The sequence below is a fragment of the Alosa pseudoharengus genome, unplaced genomic scaffold, assembly GCF_046254945.1.
Source record: "Alosa pseudoharengus isolate Yale_2024_CS ecotype anadromous, Long Island Sound unplaced genomic scaffold, YU_APseudo_1.1 YU_APseudo_1.1_scf_5, whole genome shotgun sequence".
NCBI classification, from domain to species: domain Eukaryota; kingdom Metazoa; phylum Chordata; class Actinopteri; order Clupeiformes; family Clupeidae; genus Alosa; species Alosa pseudoharengus.
The window spans coordinates 18,284,445-18,311,460 of record NW_027468837.1 but is presented as its reverse complement, the minus strand read 5'-3'; the positions used below and the strand labels follow the sequence as shown (position 1 = coordinate 18,311,460).

Sequence of the window (27,016 nt, the reverse complement as noted above, 5' to 3'; positions counted from 1 at the left end):
ATCTATCTATCAATCCACCCATCTCTCGCTCTCTCTCTCTCTCCCCAGTTCAATAAATCAGACAGCACTGCAGTGGTGGTCATTACTCCCCACACACACACACACACACACACACACATTCATTATTCATGGTAGGACCCATACGGGACAGACGCCACCCTCGTCATAACTTGGAGGGAGGGGCTCCTTGTGAGGGCTCAGGTGCTGCATATGGATCTGCACTAAGCTCAGTCCACAACCCTTTAACCAGCTGGACACACAAGGGTCTTCTCAGAGCGTCACACCAAAATTAACACACACATTATTTACAGGGTGCAGTAGTATCCCATAAACAATATACACCAATTAGCTGGATGCAACTTGGAAGACATGGTTAAAACTACCATTAAAAATAGGTCAGCGTGTCTTTTCGCAATGTCCTCCGACCAGAGACTGGTGCTAAGAGCCACTGGCCCCTCAATGCGGTCATCAGTGATGTCATGCATGCTGAACTGCAAGTATTTTTACCGTGCTCTGAAGTAGGCATTATATAGTCTAATCTAATGGCCCCTTCAGCTATAAGAAACTCTTTTTAGGCTCGAGAACCCCAATAGCTCTTTGGGTTGAACTGTCTACATAGAGCTTTCCAACTTCAAAACCTTTCATATGCCACACTTTTCTGCAAGGTAGGTCACTTGTTCATCACTATAAACACTAGGAATGTCCCCAGAACAGGGCATGACACTGCTTTGACTGAAGTGCTAATGAAAACAGGGCTGTAAATTGGTGGTTTGGTTGTGGCCTGAGCGGTACTTACTGGAATGCCCTGCAGCTGGGGCTTGTCTAACAAGTTGTGCAGTTCGTTCTTGGAGGCCTCAATCTTTTCAGGGTCGGCAGCATCAACCATATATCTGAATGACAGGAAGCATAAACCAAAAGACAAAGATTATATCTGAAGAAAATATTACGACATCAAATAGGCCCAGAAAGACACACATACTGTATAGCATTTCTTCAACAAAAGACATTTAGAGAAAATTACAGTGCCCAATCGAGAATATGTGCTGTACTGGACAACTATTGTAACAGTTTGTTCAATGAATGTGTTCAGCATAATAAAAAAACTCGATATTGCCATCATGTGCCTAAGCTATACTACAATCCATCTGAACAGTTAATGAAGAACTCTGTCAACATTAAGTTCAATGTTCACTTCTAGAGTACTGTTACTAGTAGGATTTGTATTTTGATGGTGATATGAAATTACACAGTATATGCTGGTATATGTATTACTTCTTGATGAAAATAATAAAAAAAAATTATTCAAAAAAGTTCAATGTTCAATTCTAGTCTGCCATTGCAATGATTAACATTGCTATATCGTGGCCTGTTAGAGTGTGGTAAACAAGGGCAGGTGACAACTGCAGTACTCACACAATAGCACTGACTCCACGGCAGTACCTCTCCCACATACTCCTGAATCGAGGCTGGCCTCCGATGTCCCAAAGCTGCCAGGAGGGAAACACACCAATTAGAACTCAACATGCACAGCGCAACACTCCAGACACAACACTTGGGGACAGGCGTGTGTCGCTCTCAAACCTAAACATACCGAGAAGACTTCTAATATGCATATACAGTACATACATACTGTATAAAACAACTACGCTGAATGTTGAATGTTAAGCTATGCCAGAGACTTTATAAACAAACTCTGGCTATGTACAAGGCTGGCCAGGGGGTATTCCAGAAAGGAGGTTTAACAAACACTGAGATAAAACTTAACCTCTGGGTTGTCTGAACCTGTGGCGACTAATCCCGAGCTGTTGGTTCCAAAACACCGGTTACCAGTTAGTTCAATCAATCCCACGTTAGTTAACCTAGAGTTGTGCGCGTTCACAACAAACTTATAAAGACATCATCTATTGAGAGTCGAAACCATGAGTGAAACCGGCGAAACGAAAAGCACCGTATTTTTCAGAAGCGGAGTAGCAAGTTCTCCTCAAAGCTTACGAGGAGGAGAGAACTGTAATAACAAAAAAAGTGCACTTGAGCCAAGGAACGAGACCTTGCTTGGCAGAGAATAGCCTAACTGACCGTGTACATGCGTAAGTTTAGGATAGCCTATTAATGTCAAAAGCACAATTAAATAATTCAGTGGGCATTACGTATTGACTGCTTTGAATGATGCTTTCATAAACTAGCCTACCTTGTCACAGATTGAGCTGGCCATAGACTCATTGAGAATCCCAAATGTAATTTTCTATTTTAACGCGAGTTCTGCTGTGGGCCAAGTAAACCTTGTTTGCTCTCCAGCATCGGAATCAGGGTAAGCTAGAGGTGATGACTATCCTAACACACATACCTTGCTGAACTATTTTTTTTTGTAGCCTATATTTAAACTTATTTATTCATTTTCTATGTTTTCCCTTTTTAGTACTGTACTTGTTTTAATATCTTCAATGTGTCTGAGATGTTGTCTGTCCATCTGCCTTGTATCTCTGGTGAGCCAAAGACAAATGTCCACCATGGTGTAGGCTAGCTAGCCTACATTAAAGATTTATTCTATTCTAATCCACGATGCGTAAAGTTAGAAATGTAGGGATGGAAAATGCTTTTCAAGTGGCCTACATTAAGGATTCCGCTGGAAAAACTGTAGCGCTCTCGCAAAAAGGGTGTGGTGTCGTGGTCTTATCGCCCTCTCACGGTGAATATAGCACGGATGATTTGTGTTTCTTTTTCAATCGGGCATTCATCAAAATGAAACGCCATTGTGTGACAAGTGTGAAAATAGCGGCCTGGCTGAATAACCGAACATAACCTGAACAAAACCTACCCCCTTTTGAACGTTTTGGAACTGAAATCCCAAGTTTACCACTTACTCTGGGTTAACATACCCAGTTAAGTTCAGAGCCTACCATAGTGACTTACATAGCCTGATCATTTTGGAACTGAAATCCCAGGTTTACCACTTACTCTGGGTTAACATACCCAGTTAAGCCAGTAAACCTGCTTTCTGGAATACCACCCAGAAGATCTGTCCTACCAGTGTGAGCAGATGACAAGCACCAGTATCAGAACCACTAAATAGAATTTAGTGGAGACCAAAGGGACTGTCTTCACTCATGCCTGACACTTACGTTCACTTAATTCCGTCAAATGAATAACAAGGCCTCATACATGATTTAGATCACTACGGTTGTGATAAACACTGTGATAAAATCAGACTGATGTTCAACAGGATGGACTTGGACTGTGAAGTTAAATGTCTTAAAAGAAATTCACTAATATATGAAGCAATGCACTCACACTTCCTGACTTGCTGGTTTTAACTTAACTAGGTGCTAAATCCCTCATATAGTGATGATGTATGAAGTAAGCAAGGACAGCACTCTCAGTTGTTTTTCAAACGTTCAAACTTTTAAACGATTAAAAGTTTGAAAGACAACTGACTTCATCATTAACTGACTCATACATTATCATAATAAATTCAGCCATGGTACTCTACACTACAAACCCACAAAATCAGGAGCAATTATGTTAGAAATGTATTCAGGTTAGGTCTTGTGTTTGTTTTGAATCTGGACTGGCTGACGCCCTGACCTTGATTGTGACGTTGCCCTTGGTGATCTTCCTCATGTTGAAGCCCACGGTAGGGATCATGTCCTCGCTGAACTGCCCCGACTGCAGAGAGGAAACAGTAAAAGCATGCATTTGTAAATACACAAAATGTAATGACACACACACACACGCACACACAAGGTTTCTTTTTAAAAACTAGCTCACGCTGTTGTACAAAACATTTGAAAAGATACGGATAAAAATGAGTGACTGAACCGTCTGAGGCTGCTCCTGTCTCACTCACACCTCACACACCCACACACCTGCCAAAGGCTGTTACCCTCCAACGCCATCAAAGCACAAGCTTTGCAATTTGTGACACGAGACATTTTCCAGTCCATCAGTCCTACACTGCAGAAACTGAACTACCGTATTCTTAGAAAGACAGGGGGAATCACTGATTCCACAGTGCATGATCTGTATTCTCAGAGGGTTAAAAAATGTCAAGCCATGCAACGTATCTAGAGAATTAAGGACGTGACTCCATGATGCCAGCATATCAGAGTGCTGTGGAACTCTGAAGCACCATTCACACCAGAAACAATAACTATAAAGATAACTGTTACTATACAATACTACTTAACATCATTATGGTTTATAAGTGGACATTATCATTTATCTTAAGTAGAGTGATTTGTTTTTTGACGTTATTGTTATATTAATGTTCTTGGTGTGAAATGCCCTTTACATGGAATCAAACAACCAGTTGCTATTTCAACTTCCATTTAAGAACTCTTTAATGTAATGCCTCAGCTGTTTTTTCTTTCATTATTACTTTCAATTCAAGCCTTACCTTATCCAATTCCATCTAAAGATTACATGCACATATCTTTCCAGTCTGTCTGTGTCTATTTATGGGGTCTTCATTAAATTACCCACTTTAAAAAAAATCATTAGTCTTTACTGATGGCAGTCAAGCTATTTCAGGCTTCTGATATTCTTCCTCTTAAAGAGGAGTCAAAAGGAATTTGTCATGTAATGTGTCACTGAACTACAGTCCTGGTGATGGATCCTCTGATAAAAGGAGGCTTGGCAACTGGCAAGATGATGTGATTTCGAACGATGTGAGCCAGCAAGGAATTGCAAGTAGAGGGTGGGGCAATGAGCAGGTTGAATTTATGTCCTTGCCAAAGGTGTGAATTTATACACGGATGACCTTCCACAAAAATCTGGCTAGCGTTCTCCTCCGGTGCAGGTGGAATACTCATTAGCTGTGGCAGACAACTTGACCCATGGTGTTCAGCAAAGCTAGACAGAGTGGTGGGTGACTAATTGTAACATCTTACAAGATGCTAAGACAGGGTATTCCATAACAAGCTTTTGCTGGTCTACAGAGGAAAGGGTGAGACACACGGCCACAGGCCCAGTAGTATAGGTATCCGATGGGACATATCCTCACATATGGCTGTTCTTTCACATACTGCACCTCAGTACCATGTTGGGATTTCTAGTGACATTTCACAGATCACAAAAAAAGTGAAAAATCATATTTCAGTGATGATTGATGATGGTAATGAAATTGTTATGATGACCTAATTAAAAAGCACTTGATGCCAGTGGATCCAAAACTGGGCATAATCCAGGGATTAAAGTGAAAAAAAATCGTTTGACTGAACTTTTTTCAGGCCATAAGTCATACGTTGTTCATATCTACCTATAGAGATAGCACCCCTTTTGTGGTCGCGACCTATTGGTTTTTAATGTACAAAAAGATGCAAACAGCAAAGTAAAGGGAGTATTCGCCTTATTCACACAGCGGCCATTGTTTAAACCAAAACGAGGCTACAGGGTACACTTACTATATAATTAATGCCACCTACAGGTGAATGCATAGAACATAACAATCCTATGGTTTGTGTACCCTGTAGCCTCGTTTTAGCCGCCAATGGCCGCCATGTGAATAAGGCGAATTGAGAGTGTAATTGATTGAGATTGAGTTTTCCTGATGAACAAAAATATATTTTAGTACCATCCCTGACCATTGCTGATTAGCCATTGCTGTTCTTTTCTACTGCAGCAATATTGTAGAAAGGCTTTAACACACTCTTATTTAATTACTTCAGGCCAAAAGTGTTTAAAGGGGAGATTTTTTTCTTGTTAATATGCAATTCAACACCAAGTAAAATCTATAAAATCAAGTTTGCAAGACTTCCCATTTCCTCATCAAAGTAACAAATCAGAACATTCTAGATATTGTTCATATTTCCATTTGTTGCCTCATCCGCATTTAATGAAAACATGGTAATTTTGAGTTTTACAGACAACTCAGTTTTCCAATGAGCAGCAATACTGTGTGTGCTCATGCAGGAGGTCTGCGCATTTGTAACGACAATCTGGAGACGGCGCTTTTGTCTTCAGCAACAGATTGTATAAGGTTGACAAGAGGTTGCGATATGGTTAAGGACAGGTCGTGTTGCGCTATGAAAGAACATGCATAGCCTACTTTCTAAACGTAAAAACGGTCAGCCATAGATAAACGTAGCCTACATCTGTCGTGGTGGCTAGTTGCACCAGGTAGGGAAGATGTCCTGAAGTGCACGAACGTTAACCTTATGGCGGTCTTCTGATTGGTGGCGTGCTAAAACGTTTTCCTATTGCATCCATAAACAATTTTCTTGCAGCGAACCGCGCAAAAGCAAACTCCTGGCACTTTAATTTCTTTACACCATGGCTTGTTAGTTCTCCCCCGTTTTCATCAGCTGCCCATCTGCATTTATTTTTTAACTTTTGACACCTGCCTTCCTTTAGCAACAACGCATCCATGACAGCTAGTGGCCTTGCCAAATAGACGCACACAAATCATGACGCTAATATGCGAGGTTCTGGTAGGCCCACTGGTTATGGTTTTGTGCTATAAATTAATAATATTTTATAGCAAAGTTTTAAGTTGACTATTTTAATTGTATGGTTATTTTTTGTCAACATACACTCACAACCTATTGTCGTTAAAAGTGAGGCCTAAGCAAAATAGGCTACAAGGCTGTCTGTGCGTCACAAACACGACTGACCCCCTTACTCGACACGCTCAGTCAAAACCTTCCGTCGCAAATTGTGAAAAACATTGTTGTATGTCATAACAGACGGGATAATAAATTGCATAGGCTACGGTTTATATTGCGTCGCTTTACACATAATGTTAGTTGCATTGATTAAAAACTGTAACAATAATAGTAGCCTACATCGGGTGGCATAGCAGGCTATCTGTTCAAGTCATAGGTGACACCCAAAATGAATGACCTCCCCTGACAAGAGTTCGCGATAGTAAGTGTCTACATTGATGCACGGAAAGAACAAAGCCTCCGAATTCGCACATAGAGCTCACAATATCATATCCAAAAAAGTTAAACGGATTGGCCAACCTCATCAGCTGTCTCGATTGTGTCACTATAATCCAACTTTTAGACCGTTATAGTCCTCCATACGTGTTCTTTTTTTTAAGCAAACGCCCGATACAAGTGTGTAGCTACAACATACAAAGCGAAACTCATGGCTGACGTAGGCCATATAGGACGTATCTTCTTGAGCGGTCACGGATTGAGACACAGAAAGTTCTCAAGAACACTATTAGGTCTTTAAACATTTACCTAATAGTTGTAGTTGCCTTAAAAAAGGAAAAGCAAAGGTGACAGTCCCCCCCCCCTCCTATTTTTTTTCTCATCGGATCTGCATCGATCTCAAATATGACATTTCTAAAATCAAATTGACGGAAATCCGTCCTATGACGGAGAACTTTAATCCTTGGCATAATCACACTGAAGAATCTGGAACTCAGGTTCAAAGGTTCAATGCATGGGAAGTCAATTATGCCAATTCCTTAACCACTATATTTCAGTGAAGTAGTGATCATTTATCAAAGTAATAACTGAATAAAATAAAACACTTCGAATAACATCTTAAGGAAAACAAGAACATTCATCATACTCTGTAAAGCCCACCTCAACACAAATCCAAACAGATTAAATTGTGACTGACTCACTAATGTACAAATGTCATGATTCAGCAAACCCAGCTGACAACATCCTGCTTGCCTTACCAGACAAGCTAATTGGGGCCTTTCTCAGAGACACAGAATGAGGAGGTGTAGTTTGTTCTGGAAAAATATGAGAACTAATGAAACCATGAATTGAATCAGGGTGAATAATAGTCATAACACTATGACTTGAGTCGTGACTTGATCTAAGGATAGACCAACTACATTACTACAAACTGTGCCTAACATTGTAAATTACCCTCACATAGGCCTAAACGGGCATAATTGGCCCTTAGGCTACCAGCCAAACACTCAAAATTATGATGGACATGTACATGAACATTACTTTTAAAACAAGAATGGCATATATAAAGTGGGCCTTTTGTTTTGCTTTTAGGCTACTCATCGCTCATCAGTCAGTGTTAGCCACTGGCAAAGGTGATATCAAAAACTTGACTGCTTAGGTCGGTGTGAAAACAAACAGAGAGAGAAACCAACGCACAAAACAGACAACTCTACCCTTTTGATGCAAAAGGAGTTGCATTAACATTCGAACAGAAAGCTCTGTAGGTCTTTGGCCTTGCCTATAGACAATGTTTATGCTAAATGTATTACACGTTACGCTGTTAAGTACGAAATGAAGTAGCCTAAGCCTATGCCACACACAGGTCTACCAAATTAATAAGAGTCATGTCAAAGAATGGTGACGCTAAGGCTGTCTGAGGTTGGCCACCTCTTTGACCAGGCAACAAGCTACAGCAGGCCCAATAACTGCAGAAACCCTGTAAGGCTGCTGGATAAGGTGTTAAAACAAACGCCACTTAATTTATTCTGTGAAAGTGTCACGTAGGCCATGGACCTATCTAGCCGTAATTTACATGATTTACAACTTAGGTCAGCGTCAGTCTCGAAAGAGTCTGCCTCTTTAGCCTAATGCTAGCTGTGGTATTTCGAGCGGTCACTACAAACTAGCTTAATCCACACAGCACACAACAATTCAGTCTTGGACATTCCTGACCGGATTTAGGCCAATGTGGCCGACAAATGTCGTTTTTGGATCACAGATGCATTTAACTACCAAGCAAATATTGAGAGGACTCCATTTTCATTCACCCAACGTCACACGAGATGCCGTCATAACGGGTCTCTGCACATCATATGATGAACTGGGGCTAGCTCTCGTTGCTCATTTACGCACGCTTTAGCAACACTCTGGGCCCACAGAGTCATCCCGCATTGTCTTTTTGTTACGCTGTAGCAACTTCAACCACATGCAAAACAAGCAAAGATGACATCGTATTTACGGTGTAATAGTCAGCTTTCTTGCTTCAGCTAAATACGACACTTAGCAATTAACTGGGGGCGCAGCGTCAATCACGGGACCGCTACCTCGGAAAAAATCATGATTTACATTATTACTATAAGCAGTCATAAAATGATCACATACCGCAATCACGTTTACAAAGGTCGTCTTCCCCGAATACTGCAAACCAACCAATGTTAGTTCCATCTCCTCCTTCCAAAACAGCGCTTTAAACCAGTCCAGAAGCTTGTTAATCAAGGCAATCATTTTGTCGCCGCTCGTTGGAAATTGCTAACGAAATATCAGCTGACTAGCTTCACCGTCGCGGCGCACAGTAGGAGAAATGTTGCAATATAGCCTTCCTTCCTCTTCCTGTGAGAAAATTGCACTGAAAACGGCAATAATCGTTATTATTGCCTTGTAATGATCGACACTATCGTAAAAGGCCCCCTTGCTCTGTTTTCTTGCAGTCCCTGTTCCTCCCTATGGTTTGTCCTTCCTCATTGGGTGGGGTTTCAGATCCATGCACAGCTGATCCTAAACAATGCAGGGAGAAGGGCGACTGGTAAAAGAAGGCATGCTGGTCTGGGTGCTCGTCTTAGTCTTCAGATTGCGCCCCCTATCGTTGTCGCACTTTATGGAGTTTGTTGAAATAAACGTCTTGTCTAACCTTTTTAAAGCTATTATTGAGAAACGCTAATCATATTAGGAACATAATTCGACAATAACATTGTAGTTTGTACACACATTCACATACATTTTAATGGTCACCCTAAAAGAAAACATTTGCATTTATGCGCCTCTCAGCATTAAAATTTGACTGCACTCCAACAAACTGGCACAGATGGGTGCTAAAGGATGGTGGTAATCAAAATATAATAACGTAAGGCGTGCTCTTCACCATATGCAGACCACTTCATTTGACAGGTCCAGGCCTAGGTCTAGCTCTGCGCAGAGTCGTATAAAGGATAATTTGTGCTTTGCCAAATAATAACAATAACCATCTCTTGGTTAGACTGGCCACTGCAACAATAATTCTATGGTTGTGAGGAAAACAGAAAACCATAGAAATCGTATTAAAACAAAGCGCAAAAAGTTACATTTTTTTGCCACATGATGATTCGATTATGTAGTTTCATCGTCAACGACAATAATCTATCAAAAAGTTATAAGATTAAAAACTACATTAATGTACTAAAACATGACATTTTTGCTGAATTATACACTTTAAAAGGTCTCCAGAAATATATTTAGAGATGGGCAACTGGGAGTAGTCGAATCTGCGGATTGTAAAATGTAAGTAATGTTTTTCGAATCAGTCAGTGGAAGGTGGAGGTGAAGTGTCATCGAGTAAGTTTGGTGGTCACTGCAATGTATTGTATGGGAACTGGTCATGAAGAACAAATGGACTTACTAGTACTGTCATTTAAGTGTAAGTATACCTAGTTTTGTACATAAAGTTTCAGACATTAACGAAAGACAAGTACTGGCATACTTGAACAGTTGTTTAGCTAGTGTCGTAAGCTAGCTGTGGACTGCTACAGCATCTAGCGATAAGCTAGAAGCTAGCTCTAGCTGTCGATACCAGAGCCCGTCTACGGACATTCTCTGTCGATGTCGATACTGACACTGTTATTAGCATTTCTGCTAGCGTTACTGTACCAGAGCCGTCCCTTATTAGCAGTTAGACATTCTCTGACGTTACCTTGTTACCTTCACAAGACATTTCTTTTAGACTAGTAATTCATCTATATCATCTGTTGTAATTACACTTAATTGTAGTAATGGCTTTGAGATTGACGTTTAGACAGTGAGGAAATGTTAAATTGTTATAATGAATGTCTAACGTTAACTGAACCAGTTTATGTCATCACAGAAGTCATCGACGATGAAGGCAAAGGAATTTTCACGTGATATGGGATAAATGTGGCTTCTCCAGCTTCTGAAACGCTGCTATTGACTTTTACTGAACGGATTCCAAAAGTGTGCTGATATTGGTGGATCTATATGTTTATAACTATCGCAAGGGGTACATATCTGTAATTGTTGTGCCTATCCGTTGAGAACATATCCTAGTAGTGAGTCCCGTCCCTTCTAACACGGAAACGGAGTTTACGGCATGTCTATCTCCAAATACATTTTGTTATCCTCATCCTGCTGAAGCTGATTAAAAATCTAACGGCTAACGAGCACCAGTGTGATCGCTATGGGCACAACGTTGAGTGAACCTTGCATCTATGACAAACTGTCTGAAAGCATCGACATTTTACGGCAGTCGGGATATCGTTATGGCATGTCCGAGAGGGAGATTGAGAAGTTCATTAAACAAGTACTGGAGACCAACGAACCACGGAGGGAGCCACCCCAATTCCCCATTCTGCGAGCTACCATCAAGGTAGGAATCCAATCCAGTGCTCTTGTAATAACATTATAACATAATAACACAATAACAATTTTCATCGAGTTTGTTCCAATATGTATAATAGACGCAGGTTTGTCAGGTTTGCTCCACACCTTCAGCGGTGCTCCTTCTCTCTGGTCAACCCACAGACAATTAAATGGTTTCTGTGTTTCCAGTTTGTTGTAGCTATAGGTTTCCTGGTGGTAGCTGTGTTGGCTTTCACCTACCCCCAGCATCCTCGTCAGTTGGGGTCACTAGACTCAGACAGCCATAACTGGTCCTCCCCCCTCAGTCATGTGCGGCTACTGTCACTGCCTATTGCCAAGAAGTATAACCTGCAAGGTAAAGTAACTGTGTATCTTATATATTGCATAATGATAGAATTATCTTATTTGTCTGTGTGCAGAACATAAATTAATACCTTGAAAAACTTGATGTCATGTTTTGCCATATGGCCTTGGTAATAATGGATGCTTTGACTGCAAGAAACAAATAAACACTGGTAACTTGTAACTCTAAGTAGTAGCTGTGCAGCTTAAGACTTCCATGTCAGGCTTATCGTTCTCAGGGTTCACAATCTCTGTAAAGCCCCTTTATAACATAATGTCTTGTTTGTTAAAAAAAATACACATGTGAACAAGGTACACACACACATGCGCACACAAACGCGCAGACATACACAGACACACACACAATCACACTCACACAAACAAACACACACAGTGACAGTGCAGCACATCTCATTACTATAATGGTGCTCAACTGTATTTGCAGGATTTCATGAGTGGTGGAGTGTTGGGGCCTTACATCAAGCTCTGGTAAACTGCTCTGGCTGTGCAGATGTCTCTGCCGTTACAGAGCTCTCTGAGTCTCAAACAGACTTCAGTGGGCTACGTGCCAGACCCCAGCCTGTCTTACTCAAGGTGAGTTTGTCTCTGCTGTTGGTACTGCGAGAGAGATGTCCTTCTCATGTTGAACATTGGTTTATACAGTATGGAGTATGCAGTGAATGCTATACATTTTTGATGGTGAGATAAGAAAGGGAGATGTGACAAAATATTAGGGCAAACAGAGGAGTATACAATGAAAGGAGATTAGTGGTATGTTGAGCCTTCCAGAGGTGTGTACAAATTCCGCAAACAGAGACCAAAGTTTGTGTTTGTTTAGCTTGACAATGTGTTTACAGTTTAAAACAAACAATTGACAATTCTTGTACAACGAGACATTCATATTTAAGTCAGGAACATTTGCCTCTGGGGAAGTCTGTCATATCATCACACTTTTGGACTGCATCATAGATTTGAATGAAGTTTGGCATGCATAAGAAACCCATGGAACTGTACTTGTACGTGTCTTGAATCAGTATTAAGTGGGCTAACTGAGTTTGAACAAATCTGGGGGAGGGACTTTGACTTGCTATATCTCCCTTTATGTAGGTCATAGGGCAATGGTTCTCATATTGTTTTAAAGATTTATTTATTGTACAACCACCAAGTTGAAAAATAAGACTTCTGAGTTCTGAATGGTCATAATAATTTCAATTGAATTACAAAAACTAATTAAATGTGTCAAATGTTGACAAGTTAGATTAGATTGTCTTTACTGTCATTGCCACTTTTTACAAAGGTACAACGAGATTGAAAGTGCTGTCAACTCATGAAGTATACATAACAACAATAAATAGTTTTAAAAAATACACATATATAAGAATATAAAAAGAATATAAACATATATTGCACTGGATATGAACAGGAATGGTTCTGTACAGATTTCACAAGGTATATAAGTATAAGTATATATACTATTTTGATCCCGTGAGGGAAATTTGGTCTCTGCATTTATCCCAATCCGTGAATTAGTGAAACACACTCAGCACACAGTGTACACACAGTGAGCACACACTAATCTCGGCGCAGTGAGCTGCCTGCAACAACAGCGGCGCTCGGGGAGCAGTGAGGGGTTAGGTGCCTTGCTCAAGGGCACTTCAGCCATGCCTACTGGTCGGGGTTCGAACCGGCAACCCTCCGGTTACAAGTCCAAAGCGCTAACCAGTAGGCCACGGCTGCCCGTGAAGGGGAGACTATATTCATCATTATACTGGTGATAAAAAGTTGTACAGATTACACTGGTAAAAAACATACTCCAAAATAGAAATTGCACAATGGGTTAAGGGCCAAAAACAGACTATTTCAAATTTGAAGAGTTAAGGGCCATGATTGCCTTCGGATGGAAACTATTTTTTAAACGGTTTGTCCTGGTTTTCATTGTTCTGTATCTCCTGCCTGATGGCAAGAGCTGAAAGTGACAATGACCTGGGTGTGAAAGGTCATTTGAAATGTCTATTGCCTTATTGCGGCATCTGGAGGTGTAGATCTCTTTCAGCGTGAGTAGGGGGCAGCCTGTGGTCTTCTCTGCTGCCCTGACTACCCTGTGAAGCGCCTTCCTCTCTGAGGATGTGCAGCTACCGTACCAAACACACAGTCCGTACATAAGCACACTCTCTATGGAGCAGTGAAAGAAGGCGAGTAGCAGATTCTGGGGGAGACCGCTCTTCCTGAGAATTCTCAGAAAGTACAGTCTCTGCTGCGCCTTCTTCAGCAGCTCCATGTCAGGTCGTCCTCCAGCTTAATGCCCAGAAACCTGAACCCTCTCCACACAGGCCCCGCCAATGAAGAGTGGTTGAATGTCAGACTTGTTCTTTCTAAAGTCAATGACCAGCTCCTTTGTTTTTGTGGTGTTGAGGAGCAGGTTGTTGACTGAGCACCACTCTGCCAGCCACTCCACCTGGTCCCTGTATGCTAGCTCACCCACCTAGGCCGAGATGAGTCCAACTTCCGTTGTGTCATCTGCAAACTTTACAATCTTGTTGCTGATGTGGGTGGAAACACAAACAAACAAAACTAACAAAAGTTAGTTCACAATGTCAATTTCTCCATAAAGTCTTTGCCGACATACCATTACTTACCTGTACTTACTGTACTGTACCTGTGGTACATCACAATTGGGTCATTCCATATCAAATCACTATTTAGGTGGGGTTTTTTTTTTGGGGGGGGGGAGGTGTCATTGTTGCAGCCACCAAAAGATTTGCACAAACCCTGCATTTGTAAACACTTAAATCTCTTTTATAATCTGAGTGTTGGCATCTCGGAGGCATAGATCCTCATTTTACTGTATACTACATTTCCTGTACTGCAGTCTCACTTCCACTCTCGTTTGCAGTTTTGTCTTCAGGGTTAGCCTACTCTAGACTTTTTGCTTTTTGTGAACTATTAATGTTTAGTTAGATAACAAGTAGGCTAATATGCATGTGTTTGTGTGTGTGTGTTGCGGCAGGGCGGCGAGTCTCTGACCCTGCAGAAGCATCAGCTGGAGCAGCTTTACTCGGCCCATGCGGCCTCCATGAGTATCCTACTAGAGGAGCCGGACAGCAGCCTCTCCCATGAGGAGCGATTTCCCCAGGGCCCCGCCAACTTCACCCTGCTCTGGTATACACACATTCCCTTGTCATTTACACACGTTTTGGGTCACTGGTAAATGTAGATGGTAAAGTATTCTAGGTACTTTGAACAAAGAGGTCATATACTCCCATTTGAGAGAGTTCTTGAAGAACCCTTGAAGAATCCAGAACACTTGCCCTCTAAATTACTCTAAATGCGGTTATGAAGGGCTGATTTGTTTTTTAACCACTATCTCTCTGCGCTCTCATCATCCTTGGGTGGGTGCAGGAGGTTCGCCACAGGGGCCAGGGAGAAGGTGTTGCGGTGGCTATTCCCCAAAGCAGAGCTCTGTCACCTGCTGGACAGTGCAGGAACTATGCTGCAGCGCTGCCAAGTCACTCACAGCACCAGTTCCCAAACCAGGGTGAGTGGGCCCGAGGACACATCCAGACACACACACTACACTGCAGCAGAAATCAGATAGGCCACGTTTCTGACCAAAATCAGTTGGTAGAAGGAACGTTTAGTTACTGTGCTGACATCAAAAGTTAGACCGTGACATAAGAATGCGCACATTAAAAATGCCAATGGCAGTATACTGCTCGCTGGTATGAGCAAAAATGTCTGCTGAACTAAAGAAACTGACATTTTCATCTAGTTACATGATAGGTTCTACTCTGTTTTGTAAAGGGGTTTCATACAAGGTGCATACTGAATACAGTATGTAGTTGTTCGGGACTTTGATATCAGTGTATCAGTAATGCGGTTTTTCTGTGTGTTTCAGGGAGTGGAGGTGCTAGGCTGGCTGGTAGTGGGAGAAGGCCACCCCACGCTGCGGGTGCTGCCTGTCCACCACTGCCAGAAACAGTGCAGCTCCTTCAACCTCTGGCTCGGCCCTGGAGATATGGGTGAGTGCAAACCTGCCATGCACCGTTATGGTTCATTAAAAGGGCATTAGGTTTTACTTTATTTTTTAGTTGAGCTGGCCACCATGTTATAAAAACGGTCTTATTTGAAATCCTCTAGTGTATGCTGATCCACGCTACTGGCAGATGGAGCTGTTCCCTGGAAGAGGACAAAACATTGTGTGCGATGGCTCGGCCTTCTAAGAGAGGAACAAATGACTTGGCCGAAGCCCATCGGAATGGGAGTGAATGTGGTGTTGGAACAGCCCCCGCCATAGATGACAGGCTCTGTGCTCCTGCTGCATAGAGACCTCCCCACAGGCGCCCAGCTATCAGGAATAGCACCACCGTTTGTTTATCACGTGCCTATGTGTGTGAACCTGTGCGTTCATCTGTAGGGACTGAACTAATTGCCAGCTTTGCCTCAGCTTTGCCTCAGCCTCTTGAGGGTCTTTTTTCATGAGAAGTTCTCGTTATGATTTCTTGGATGATCTCAAAGGTCAGCGATTCCCACCAAACCCCCGAGTACGTACTAGTGGTGAACCACCACTACACACAGCTCTCAGGGGTCAAGGAACCAGCTATGAGGAAATCAAGAAGCCGATTCAGAGCCCTATGTGTTCTTTTTGTTTTATGTTCTTCGGTTATTTGGGTCAGGACCGCCCAACTAGCCTGCAGTCGAACTCCTATGAGGATATGATGAATTGGATTTATAACAGCCAGGATGGAGTGGTTGCTTTGTGCTTCATAGGTGTTAGTGACTGTCTGAAAATAAAGGCCTCCATGCTCTAGTGTACAAAATGACTTAATTTAATTCCATATGGCATTAATGACATTGTATCCAGAAATGTTCTGTTATTCAGCAACCGTTCACATTCTTATTTATCTCTCTGTCTCATTACTTGTGCCAGATTTTGACACCTGGTGGATTGTCGTTCCACAATGCCATAGATGATATTCTCTTTATTTTCCTGGTCTGTTAGTCACCTCTGCCTTTGGTGGCTTTGCCTGTGAAAGCACTTTATATTGGTCGTGTCATTGCTGACAGTCACTTTTTTCTCTCCTTATGGAACTCATATTTGTTCTTCATAAACAAACTGTTGCTATGTCACTGTACATTGTCTGCCTGTAGTCACCTACAGGTTGCATATTTACACAAACTGGAATTTGTATGTGTTCCTGTCTTATCACTGCAATCTTGAATAACAGTCTGCTTCGTCCTTAGCTGATAAATTCAGCTTGGTCTTTTACAGGTGGTGTGACATTGGACAGATTAAATGCCATTGACACTAATACTTGTTTTATTTTGAAATAATTCGTCAATGTTGATTTGATTACATGTAATCATGGAGGCAAGCCAATGAAAATATGTTTTGGGTTTATCTTGTCAATGTGTCACAGCATAAAGTTTTGTTAGGTATAATGTAACTGGTGTGTTTCTTTGTTTATTTCCCTTTCCCTGGTACTTTGATTTATGTAAGCTGTTCTGAAATTAGTTAAGTTATAAAACCTTTTCTTACAGGTAAATCCAGTGTATTCAGGCTATAAATGCTACTTTCTGTTATGGAACGCTAAGAATATGATTAAACATTTCATGTTTCATGAATATCGATTGCTATTAAGTAACCGATTTATGAAGTCTTATATTATTCTCCGTATTTCTGTGCAATGTCAATTTAAAACCTGAATACATTAGCATAACGTTACGACTTTGTAGCTATTTCTATAACTATTGCTATTATACAGATTCCGGGGCGAAACGTTTGTGCCTGGTGCATGGCGGGCTGCTGGCGGTGAGTATCCCAGTTTGCGCTGCAACTTCAGAGACCAAGGGAGAGATGGGATTGAAAAATGGGGGACAACGGACAGGATAGTTTCTTGTGGATCTGAAGTGCAGAATTTGCAATTATTTTAACAAGTTCATAGTACTGAAAGAATGCCGATTTGAACTAGACGCTAAGTGGTATCGAATGTCGACTGGATCACGGAGCCAAATGGCAGGTCCGTGCGTAAACTAACATGGGGATACATCAAGGCCTGTGCTGAAACGTTAGCTAACATTAGGTAGCTAGATAACTTGGAAACACTCCCTCCGGTTTGAGAATTTAGTTTTGTTGGCAGTTTGTTTCCTGTAATATCAGATCAGAAACATAGAGGTGCCTTACAAACATAATGTATACGGTTATAATTACACTGAACAGTGTTAACAAATTATCTATTTTGCGAGTGTTTAACTTGTTCGGCGAATGTAATGTTAAACTAGCAAGCTAGCCACTGGCTAGCCAACTGTTAGCTCGTGTTATTTCTATCAGATGTCCAGTTGCGATTATAAAAACCCCAAGGAAAGGCCTCTCGGTTCCATTGGCATTCGTTGTCAGTTGTCCCTTTGATCGTATTCCATTACATTGCTAATCTAGTGCGGCCTGCTGATTATCACCAGTGGGTAGTTAACTTAGCTAACTATCGCTAGCTGGCCTGGGTAACGTTAACGTTGATGTTGAGGAAATTGTTACAAGTCCCAAATGCTTTCACATTGACTGGACAGAAATTGTAGCAAAGTTGGTTGCACTTGAAAAGTAGGGCTACTTTATGGTGAGATTTTGAAGACGCTTCAATTGATCAAATGTCCATAGTTTGGACGTTGGAAAATATGTCTCGTCTCCTGTTTGACACATCAGCAACATGTTGGAGTGTACGCACGCAGACATAAGCATGGTCATGATGCAACGATGCTAGAAACAATGTATCGGTTTGGGCAAAATAAGTTATAATGTGTCTGTTTCAGGTCCGTTTGGTAGGCACATCCTTATAGTTAGGGTATGAATTTTATTTGAAGTATGGTAGGCCTCATGTTTCTGATCTTGTAAATGCAAAATTAAAAATATACAATTGTAATAAAATATGTATGCATACATTTGGCAGATTTTTTAAAAATAAAGTCTATTAAAATACTGGTATGCCTTCAATCAACTACTGACTACTTCATCATAATGGTCAAAATAAAGACACATTTGAGCTGCTTTAGAAAAGATGAGTAATCCCGTATTGTACAAAGACGAATGCACTGTGTGTTGGTTACTCTATAATAAAAAAAATTCTGCCATGAAGGCGGACATTAGCCTTATCGTTTTGTTTATGCAAATTAGTTCACATGCCAGGTTATCTTAAATAATATATTGTCTACATGGCAATGGGTACATTATAACGGGATCACCACCAGAGTTCAGTTATGCAAGCAGTCATCCGAAACAGCACATGAGATGCATAGCTCAGCCGGATGTCGCTATGTATATGTATTTGTTTTGGGTTCAATAGCCGGGAATTTATTAGCAAAGTGGGGATTTTTTTTTAAGTATTCTTTCATGTGTTTGAATTTAGGTCAGTTGATAGGATGGAATAGCCTAGTAACAGGACAGTAGAAATAAACTTTACAATGCTTCTTCCATGTCTTCCATGAAGATATTTGTAAGTTAAAATGTATAACGCCAAGGACACATAATACAAGTTGACCCAATACTTGTTTACGAATTTACATTATCTGGGAACATCTACCTGGGATGGAGGGGGGCACTATTGTAGTTTTTATGGTGTCTCTACCATATGCATTGCCTGTATTTGTGTGGTATAGCTTATGTATTAGCAACTAATGGGGGGCTTTTCCTGGACCTGCAGGTAAAGTGACAGCGGTCCCTAACAAGGATGGAGAGTTTGGGCCTTCAGGCAGTGGCCCTAAGTGATGGCTCCACTGCATACATTCAACAGGCCATCAATGGTAAGATCAGGCTCACCATGTCTATGAAAGTATGAGACTATGAAAATATATATTTTTTTTGTTTCCAGATTTGTAGAAATGGCTTAGTTTCCACACACTGCTATCATGGTCATCAAGGCTACTCAAAGTAACTACACTGAACCAACGATTCAAATTGTGTTATTATGACAGGAGAATGCCACTGTGTTGTACTGAAGATTTTTACGTAAAAAAAATAAATGCTAGACTCAAGACATGGAAAGGTCCAGTTTCACTCACTTTTATTCTGTTGAATTTGTGCTTGAAATAGTTTTTTTTTTCTTACACCTGTTTCTTTACGTTCTTAGATGGCAACCTTGTAGAGGGAGACACAATCCAGCTGGAGGATGGGACCACAGCGTACATCCAGCAGGTCACTGTGCAACAGAAAGGTTGGTCATGCCACCCGCATAACCTTTTTATTTATCATGCCTGTGTGTTGTCTTGAATCTGCTATAGCTATAGTGCTATTATATCTACTTTGTTGTTATGGTTTTCTCATTTCTTTTTCTCCATAGATAAGCTGTTAAAGAATTGTACTTGTGTGACAGTGAAAAACACGTTTTCTTAATTGTAACATGAATGCCAGGTACATGAGCAGTTTCTAAGCTAATGGCTGCTCTAACTGAGACTTTACTTGCTCCCGTCAGATCCCCCTCCCTTTGAGGATGGCCAAGCTGTTCAGCTAGAAGATGGGACCACAGCCTACATCCACCACACACCTAAAGGTAGCTCTGTTAGCCATCTTGATTTCACCACACACTCAAAGGTAGCACTGACAGCCATCTTGATCCAGCCTGATGTTTTTCAGTCGGCACAAAGAAGCACTTACCCACTTTTCTTTCCGCTGTGACATGTTTCTAGCTTCCGGCATATTAGCAGGAGCTCTCCTTTAAAGGTGCTCTAAGCGATGTTTGGTAACGTCACGTCTGTTGACATTCAAACAAAACAGAGCACTAGCTCGCCCCCTCCTTCCCCCTCCCTCCTGTGCAACTGAAACTCTCCTGAATGTGCATCTCATCAGTTAATGGTTGGAAAAGTGTGTTATGTTTTATGGTCCAGGCTGCACCAGGCTGCAGGGGACAGGCAGCTGTGAGGAGATGTTTGCTGTATGTGACAAAAAATGTTTTAGTTCTCAGTTCTTAGAAACTGCATGACATCGCATAGAGCACCTTTAACTGTTATTTCCACCACACCTCCCTGACCCGTGTCCCTTGTAGATGGCTATGACCCCAGTGCGGTGGAGGCAGTGCAGCTGGAGGACGGCAGCACAGCATACATCCACCATCCCAGTGGCCTTCAGGCAGGGAGCACCATCCTCACTGTACAGGCAGGGGGCGCTCTGGAGGAGCTCACGGCTGAGGACCAGGTGGACGCCGACACCATCGCCTGCTTGGAATCCTACTCCAAGGTGCCTGGCCACACGCGGCTCATTCCTGTCAGTTAAACTCCGTTGCCCATGAAAAGCTGTGATGGGGAGCATGAATCAAGACACAGACAGGAACGTCTGTCATATGCACTCAGAAGTCTGTTACAGCGGTCATGGAAGGCAGTCGACTTAAACATTTTAGTAACGCACACCTAGCCGAGAGTGCAAAAGCCTTGCAAGGCTCCAGAATTAATGATTGGCTGCTAGATGTTTATTTTTTTTTGTTCAATTATTTTAAGTCTGAACTTTACAGGATTTTAGAGCTCCTTGAATACAACCGAGCATGACTGAACTGAGCATTCTAGTGTAAAGCTTGCCCTAGGCCCTAGTAGAAGGAAGGAATATGCCTCTGCATGTTTACGACATTCTCAGGTTCTGAAGCTTCCCTGTTTTTTCCCCCCTTCAGATGGCGACAGAGATGCCGACTAGTAAGAGGATGGGCAGTACCAATGGGCATCAGGAGCATACCACTGTGCAGGTGGGTACGGGGATACTGAGTTTGGGAAGAAGCCAGCTTTTTATCATATTCATCACTTTTGATTCCTTTTTCTAAGGAAAATGTCAGTACAAAAAACATTTTGGTTTGTGGTGTGTGAACTTTGTACCAAACATTTCAAAAAGAGCTGGGTTTAGCTTAACAATCTCTCTGATCAGCTTTAAATTGTTGTGCCCCTTAGGTGATGTTTGAGGGGAAGACGTGGGGTTCTGCCAAGGTCCAGCAGACGGCTGAGAAGAGTTTTCGCTGTGAATTTGAGGGCTGTGGGAGGCTGTACACCACAGCTCATCACCTGAAGGTACAGATCTCACACATGCACACAGACACAAACATAGACACAGACACACACACAGCTTCACAACAATTTCGTCAAAGGTGAGGCTTACATTCCCCAACTTGATGTAGAAGTATGTATCAAGATGAATCGGCATGATTGCACAATAGCAGGCTCTTGCTGTCCAGGTAGAGGTCTGACTGGCTGCTTACATGTCTACTCTTTGCGAAGGTGCACGAGCGAACGCACACAGGCGACCGACCGTACCGCTGTGAGGTCCTGTCCTGCGGCAAGGCCTTCGCCACGGGCTACGGCCTGAAGAGCCACCTGCGCACGCACACAGGGGAGAAGCCGTACAAGTGTCCCGAGGACATGTGCTACAAGGCCTTCAAGACGTCAGGGGACCTGCAGAAACACGTGCGCACTCACACAGGTATGAGGATGGGTGGGTCAGGTGACACCGCCATGGTATGTGCGTAGTCTACATGACTGTCTGGTGATTAATCACTTTGGACTTTCCTGTTGGTTTTGGTGAGAAGTTTATATGATATCCATAGACATGATTCATGGAGTTGGCATAAAAGAGTATTGTAGACCACAAATACGTATTACCATGTATTCTTGTTACCCACTCTGTGTGTGTGTGTGTGTGGGGACAGACACACACACACACATATTTGCATTGAAAAGTATTTACACACAGACCCATATCTCTTGTACACCATCTGTCTGTAGGTGAGAAGCCGTTTAAGTGCCCGTTTGAGGGATGTGGACGCTCCTTCACCACCTCCAACATCCGAAAAGTCCACATCCGCACGCACACAGGCGAGAGGCCCTACATGTGTCCAGAGCCCAGCTGCGGACGGGGCTTCGCTAGCGCCACCAACTACAAGAACCACATGAGAATACACACAGGTCAGAGCTGCGGTCAACCCCCCTTTACTGGCTACGAGTCAGAAACATACAAACCCAGATCATAACCTTATAAAGGAAACATTACAAATAGCATACAAAGTAAATGGTTACCAGAACAACTTTTTGAATTTTTAATTGCTTTCAGCAGCAGGATTAGGCCTACATTACTACGCTCACAGTGATTCACAACAATATAATGGAGTAGATTAAAATGCCTAGAATAGAGCAGAAACGCTAGCATCCGGACCGATGTGAATTACAGTGGCTAAGAACCACATGCAAAGCAAGTGAGTAAGCAAGCAAAACATCTTTTTTTGGGGTTTCTGTTGCCTCCACTGCAGGAGAGAAGCCATACATGTGCACAGTACCTGGCTGTGGCAAGCGCTTCACTGAATACTCCAGCCTGTACAAGCACCATGTGGTGCACACGCACTGCAAGCCCTACACCTGCAACCACTGTGGCAAGACCTACCGACAGACCTCCACCCTGGCCATGCACAAGCGCACCACCCATGGAGACTTCGAGGCCACAGAGGAGGGTGAGACCAAAGACCCAGGGTTTGGGAGGTGGGGTGGGGTGGTGATGAGAACATGTATTTGGTGGGGGGAGTTTCTCAGTATAAAGCTGCCGTTTGCATGTCTATTTTAAGAGTGGTATCAGGAAACGGGCATGCCTAATTGGTATTGATCATAGAAAGCGCCTCTGTGGGGGGAACCTGGCACCGTGCTCTCTGGTTACGACCTCTAGAATGGCATTCTGAATGCACTCGGCCATGTAGTTGCGGTCACCTCAGCTATTCTGAAGCCTTTTAGGGTATCTGAATTATGACTCCTAAAGCTTGTGTGAGAGTGCACACACAGACACACATACATACAGTTAAGAACAAAATTATTCATACCCCTGGCAAATATTGATGTAATGTTGATTTTCTCTTGACCAATATGTTTGTTCTGACTGAAAATGACACTGCCACATGCCAAAATGTTGTAAGACAATGTGGTAGAAACATGGAATCAAAAAAGACAATGGAACCTGGTGAACTTCTCAAAGTAAACGGTAACATTAAAACAAGGGGCTACATTGAGATTTTTGGTGGAAAAGATCAGGCAGTCTGCCGAGAGACCTGCCCCAATGGGCATCATCGGACCATTAAACCACATAATGATCCAAGCCAAACATAATTTTGGACTTATTATTTTTTTGATTCCATGTTTCAGGGTATGAATAATTTTGTTATTAACTGTACATACACACACACACTCACACTCACATTTAAGTGGAGTCTCTTGATTCCTTTTTATCATTAACACATGACTTGCTGTTAACTCATTGAATGCCAAGCTGTTTTCGGAAGCTTTGTCCTAGAGTGCCAGCAATTTAGACCATTGTTGATGATTTCTGTACAGCCACAGCATATTCTGTGTTATAGCTATGAACACATACAATGGCTCGTTTAAAAGGTGAGACTTTAAGCTCTCAGTGGGTGCAAACCGTGTATTTCTACACGCCTCTGTTCCTAAGAAATCCAAAGCTAAACAGTGGCTAGTTTTCATCAAAATCGCTGTTTTTTTCTAGAGATGGAGATATAACGTCTTTCATGAAAGTGTTGCCTGTAAACTTTCCGGGAAGTGATCAGCGAGACCTGGCAAGACTGCCACCTAGTGATAGACCCACGAAAATGGCCTGGTTTTGAGATGACGTGCATGTGTCACTGATTCGACCCAAATCGGCAACCGAGTTATGATAAAATGTCCAGATTATGCGTTTTCATGAGTTTTCGATCGTCATATATTTAAATTAATTTAAAAAAAAACCTAAAAACGTAATATTACGTTTTTGGCACTCAATGAGTTAAGCATGAGATTAGTCCCATGATCCCTGAATAGCCACCTATATGTAGGGGGAATGTGTGGAAGTGAACATGCTTGTTTGTGCAAACGTGGGAAGCATGTGATCGATGGCGATGATGTTTATGATCTCCGTGTGATTAGCAGATGGCGAGGCGATGGAGCAGCCTCTGAAGCTGCAGCAGGCAGAAGGGTTCGATCAGAAGGAAGGCGTGGTACAGATGAGCACAGACGGCATCATCGGGTCTCAGGTAACGCCCAACATGCGTGTTGTCACTGGACGTTGGGGCCCCATCGGGGCTTACAGGGGCAAAGCTGCTCAGTCTAGCTCCTGGGCCTTCACACTAGTCTGTGTGTTGGGTTTGTTCGCCATGTAGAGTTTCACTAGTTCATTACAAAGGCCTTGATATTTTTGACGTGCTTGCATCTGCTAGATAGAAGGTTGTATGGAGCCTCAGCAGCTCTGCTACCCGCGACCCCCGTCTTGAATTTCCCCTTGGTGATCAATAAAGTTATCTATCTATCTATCTATCTATCTATCTATCTCTATCTATGATAGTGTTAAAGACTATAGCGCATGGGTGTGAATGTGGAGCACTAGAGGGATTTTTTTTTATCATGAAAGACGTAAGGGTGTTTACGATGACATTTGATTGTGTTTGCTGAGTCTGTTCTGTGGATTGATTTGATCCGTTTGGTTTCCCAGGTCAGCCTGTCAGCTGAGGAGCTACAAGCTCTTGGCACCGCCATTACCATGGTAACGCAGGATGGCACCACCATCACTGTTCCCACGCACCAGGGTGACATCACGGGCACGACGCAACACCATGTTACCATGGTTTCAGGCGACGGCAAAGAACTGCAGCCCGTAAGACTTACACAAACGCAGCAATCAGAGCACACGCACATTCAGGATGGGACGCAGCATGTCACCGCTGTTTGTTTGCCCATTTCCCAACAGCTGACGAAAGCATAATTAAAACGCTAGATCTCCATGGTAACCTCTTTGTAATCTGCCAAATGTTTATTGTGTTATATTTTAAATGCCTCTCCGTCTCTGTATTTTCAGGTTGCCATAGTAACATCAGAAGCGATTATGAGCGGTGGGTCACAGGTGTCGCCTCATTACCAACAGGTGGCGCTGCTGGCCACTGCCAACGGCACGCAGATTGCTGTACAGGTGAGTGGCCTTGGGAACTTGGTTGGAGATGGTTTGTCTGCTTCTTCTTTGATGCTTAGCACAGAGCATAGCAGGTTCTGTTACTGGATGTCTGTGGGATAGAAAATGTTTTTGTTTCTTCGGTAGAGATGCGAACTATTTGTTGTTTTTAGAAAGGCTACCCAATTTACCAACAGTCTGATGGTTAAGTCCCGATGCAATAATGTGTGTTGATAATTCTGTTTCCGGGTCCAACCAGGCCCCAGAGCGATTCATTTTTCCCAAAAGTGAAAGTGGGAAAGAATTTGGTTTGACCACATTTATAAACAACATCAGTGTTAATCATTCAAATATTCTGTGTGTGTTCGTGTGTGTGTGTGTGTGTGTGTGTGTGTGTGTGTGTGTGTTTGCACGCCTAGCTGGAGGAACAGCAGACGCTGGAGGAGGCTATCAGCATGGCGACAGCTGCCATCCAGCAGGGCGGTCTGTCTCAGGAGGTCGGCAGCACCGAGAACGGCTGCTGAACCTTTCCCGACCTCCACCAACACCACCACCATACCCGCTGCCTACCCAGCCCACCATCCACAAGTCACCCGCGCTGGTGACCCTTGAGCACTGAGGACAATGTCTCCAGGACTAACAGGGACACAACCTCATTCATAGAGACAGAGAGAGAATTGCGAAAGGGAGTGAGTCAAAGAGAACGAACTGCGAGTGGTGACATGGATAGAACTTCTGGCCTCCTTAGATCTGATTAATAACAGGTCTGTCTCTTTTTGGTTGTTGTTTTGTTTGTTTGTTTGTTTGTTTGTTTTTCTTGTTTGTTTGTTTGTTTGTTTTTCTTGTTTGGTTTTATCCGGTAGGGCCTTACTCTCGAGTCCAGCTGGCTTTCAGGCCAGCTGCTGTCAACTGACTGTCAGCGCTGAAAGTGGATTTGAGCCTGAGTGCGATTTTAGCCATCAAACACTTGGATGTGCATATGATAAACGGGTGTTTCTTCAGACTGTGTGTGTGTGTGTGTGTGTGCGCGCGCGTGAGTCTGTGCGTGTGTTTGTGTGTGTGCGTGCGTGTGCGTGAGTTTGTGCTTGTGTGTGTGTCCGTGAGTCTGTGTGTGTGTACGTGAGTCTGTGCGTGTGTTTGTGTGTGTGGGGGGGGGGGGTATTTGTGTGTGTGTGTGTGTATGTTTGTGTTTGTGTGTGACCAAGGAGCCTGGAGCCTCTTGGTGGTTTTTGTTTTCTTTTGAAGGATTATGAGCTGGCCCGTGACTGTAGATCATGCACATGTCTGTGTGAAAGCGTAATAGCGCAATAGCGTTTTGCTGCAAGTGGAAGGGCTGCCCTTTTGAGCCAGTATGAATCTTTAATATATCGTCTATTTAGGCCAGTGATGTTTACATTTGCCAATAAATTAGCTTTACACTTTCAGATGCTTCTCTCATTAATTTGCTGTCTGGTAGCATGAATTGGCTTGAGTTACTTATACATGA

General features: G+C 42.6%; 3 protein-coding genes across 7 annotated transcripts in view; 2 read left to right on the top strand and 1 right to left on the bottom strand.

Annotated features, from left to right (window-relative positions):
• Positions 1-9,424, bottom strand: part of arl8a (ADP-ribosylation factor-like 8A) — an 11,040-nt gene extending 1,616 nt beyond the window's left edge. Inside the window, exons 1-4 of the mRNA XM_076267501.1 lie at positions 9,018-9,424; positions 3,583-3,663; positions 1,414-1,487; positions 797-890 (exon numbers count right to left, since the gene is read on the bottom strand). Of these exons, the coding sequence (XP_076123616.1) occupies positions 797-890; positions 1,414-1,487; positions 3,583-3,663; positions 9,018-9,140 (372 nt within the window). The 5' untranslated portion in view covers positions 9,141-9,424. The remainder of the gene's footprint in view (positions 1-796; positions 891-1,413; positions 1,488-3,582; positions 3,664-9,017) is intronic.
• A 764-nt stretch (positions 9,425-10,188) lies between these two features.
• On the top strand, positions 10,189-17,223 carry cunh6orf89 (chromosome unknown C6orf89 homolog). Of its 2 annotated transcripts, none has more exons than XM_076268100.1 (8): positions 10,189-10,305; positions 10,753-11,268; positions 11,451-11,616; positions 12,049-12,197; positions 14,611-14,762; positions 15,003-15,138; positions 15,499-15,622; positions 15,741-17,223. In XM_076268100.1, the coding sequence occupies exons 2-8, from the start codon at positions 11,080-11,082 to the stop codon at positions 15,821-15,823; spliced, it is 999 nt and encodes a 332-aa protein (XP_076124215.1). In that variant the 5' UTR covers positions 10,189-10,305; positions 10,753-11,079; the 3' UTR covers positions 15,824-17,223. The 2 variants fall into 2 exon arrangements, with proteins under 2 accessions (XP_076124215.1, XP_076124214.1); XM_076268099.1 differs by having other exon boundaries at positions 10,750-11,268.
• Positions 17,224-17,375: 152 nt separating this feature from the next.
• Positions 17,376-26,954, top strand: znf76 (zinc finger protein 76). 4 transcript variants are annotated; one of them, XM_076268083.1, is made up of 14 exons: positions 17,376-17,412; positions 19,292-19,391; positions 19,718-19,801; positions 20,060-20,137; positions 20,630-20,820; positions 21,245-21,316; positions 21,516-21,632; positions 21,840-22,041; positions 22,344-22,523; positions 22,865-23,062; positions 24,516-24,622; positions 25,078-25,239; positions 25,441-25,551; positions 25,950-26,954. In XM_076268083.1, exons 2-14 carry the CDS (start codon positions 19,319-19,321, stop codon positions 26,052-26,054), a joined length of 1,680 nt encoding a protein of 559 aa, XP_076124198.1. In that variant the 5' UTR covers positions 17,376-17,412; positions 19,292-19,318; the 3' UTR covers positions 26,055-26,954. The 4 variants fall into 4 exon arrangements, with proteins under 4 accessions (XP_076124198.1, XP_076124197.1, XP_076124199.1 ...); XM_076268082.1 differs by lacking the exon at positions 17,376-17,412 and adding an exon at positions 17,436-17,620; XM_076268084.1 differs by lacking the exon at positions 17,376-17,412 and adding an exon at positions 17,436-17,683.
• Positions 26,955-27,016: the final 62 nt, after the last annotated feature.

Bases quoted from the DNA above. Each gene is read 5' to 3' on its own strand.
- cunh6orf89 (XM_076268100.1), top strand. From the start codon at position 11,080: ATGGGCACAACGTTGAGTGAACCTTGCATCTATGACAAACTGTCTGAA. The intron at 11,269-11,450 runs GTAGGAATCCAA...CTGTGTTTCCAG, and splicing joins TTCTGCGAGCTACCATCAAG to TTTGTTGTAGCTATAGGTTT. The intron at 15,139-15,498 runs GTGAGTGGGCCC...TGTGTGTTTCAG, and splicing joins GCACCAGTTCCCAAACCAGG to GGAGTGGAGGTGCTAGGCTG.
- znf76 (XM_076268083.1), top strand. From the start codon at position 19,319: ATGGAGAGTTTGGGCCTTCAGGCAGTGGCCCTAAGTGATGGCTCCACT. The intron at 19,802-20,059 runs GTTGGTCATGCC...TGCTCCCGTCAG, and splicing joins GGTCACTGTGCAACAGAAAG to ATCCCCCTCCCTTTGAGGAT. The intron at 22,042-22,343 runs GTATGAGGATGG...ATCTGTCTGTAG, and splicing joins ACACGTGCGCACTCACACAG to GTGAGAAGCCGTTTAAGTGC.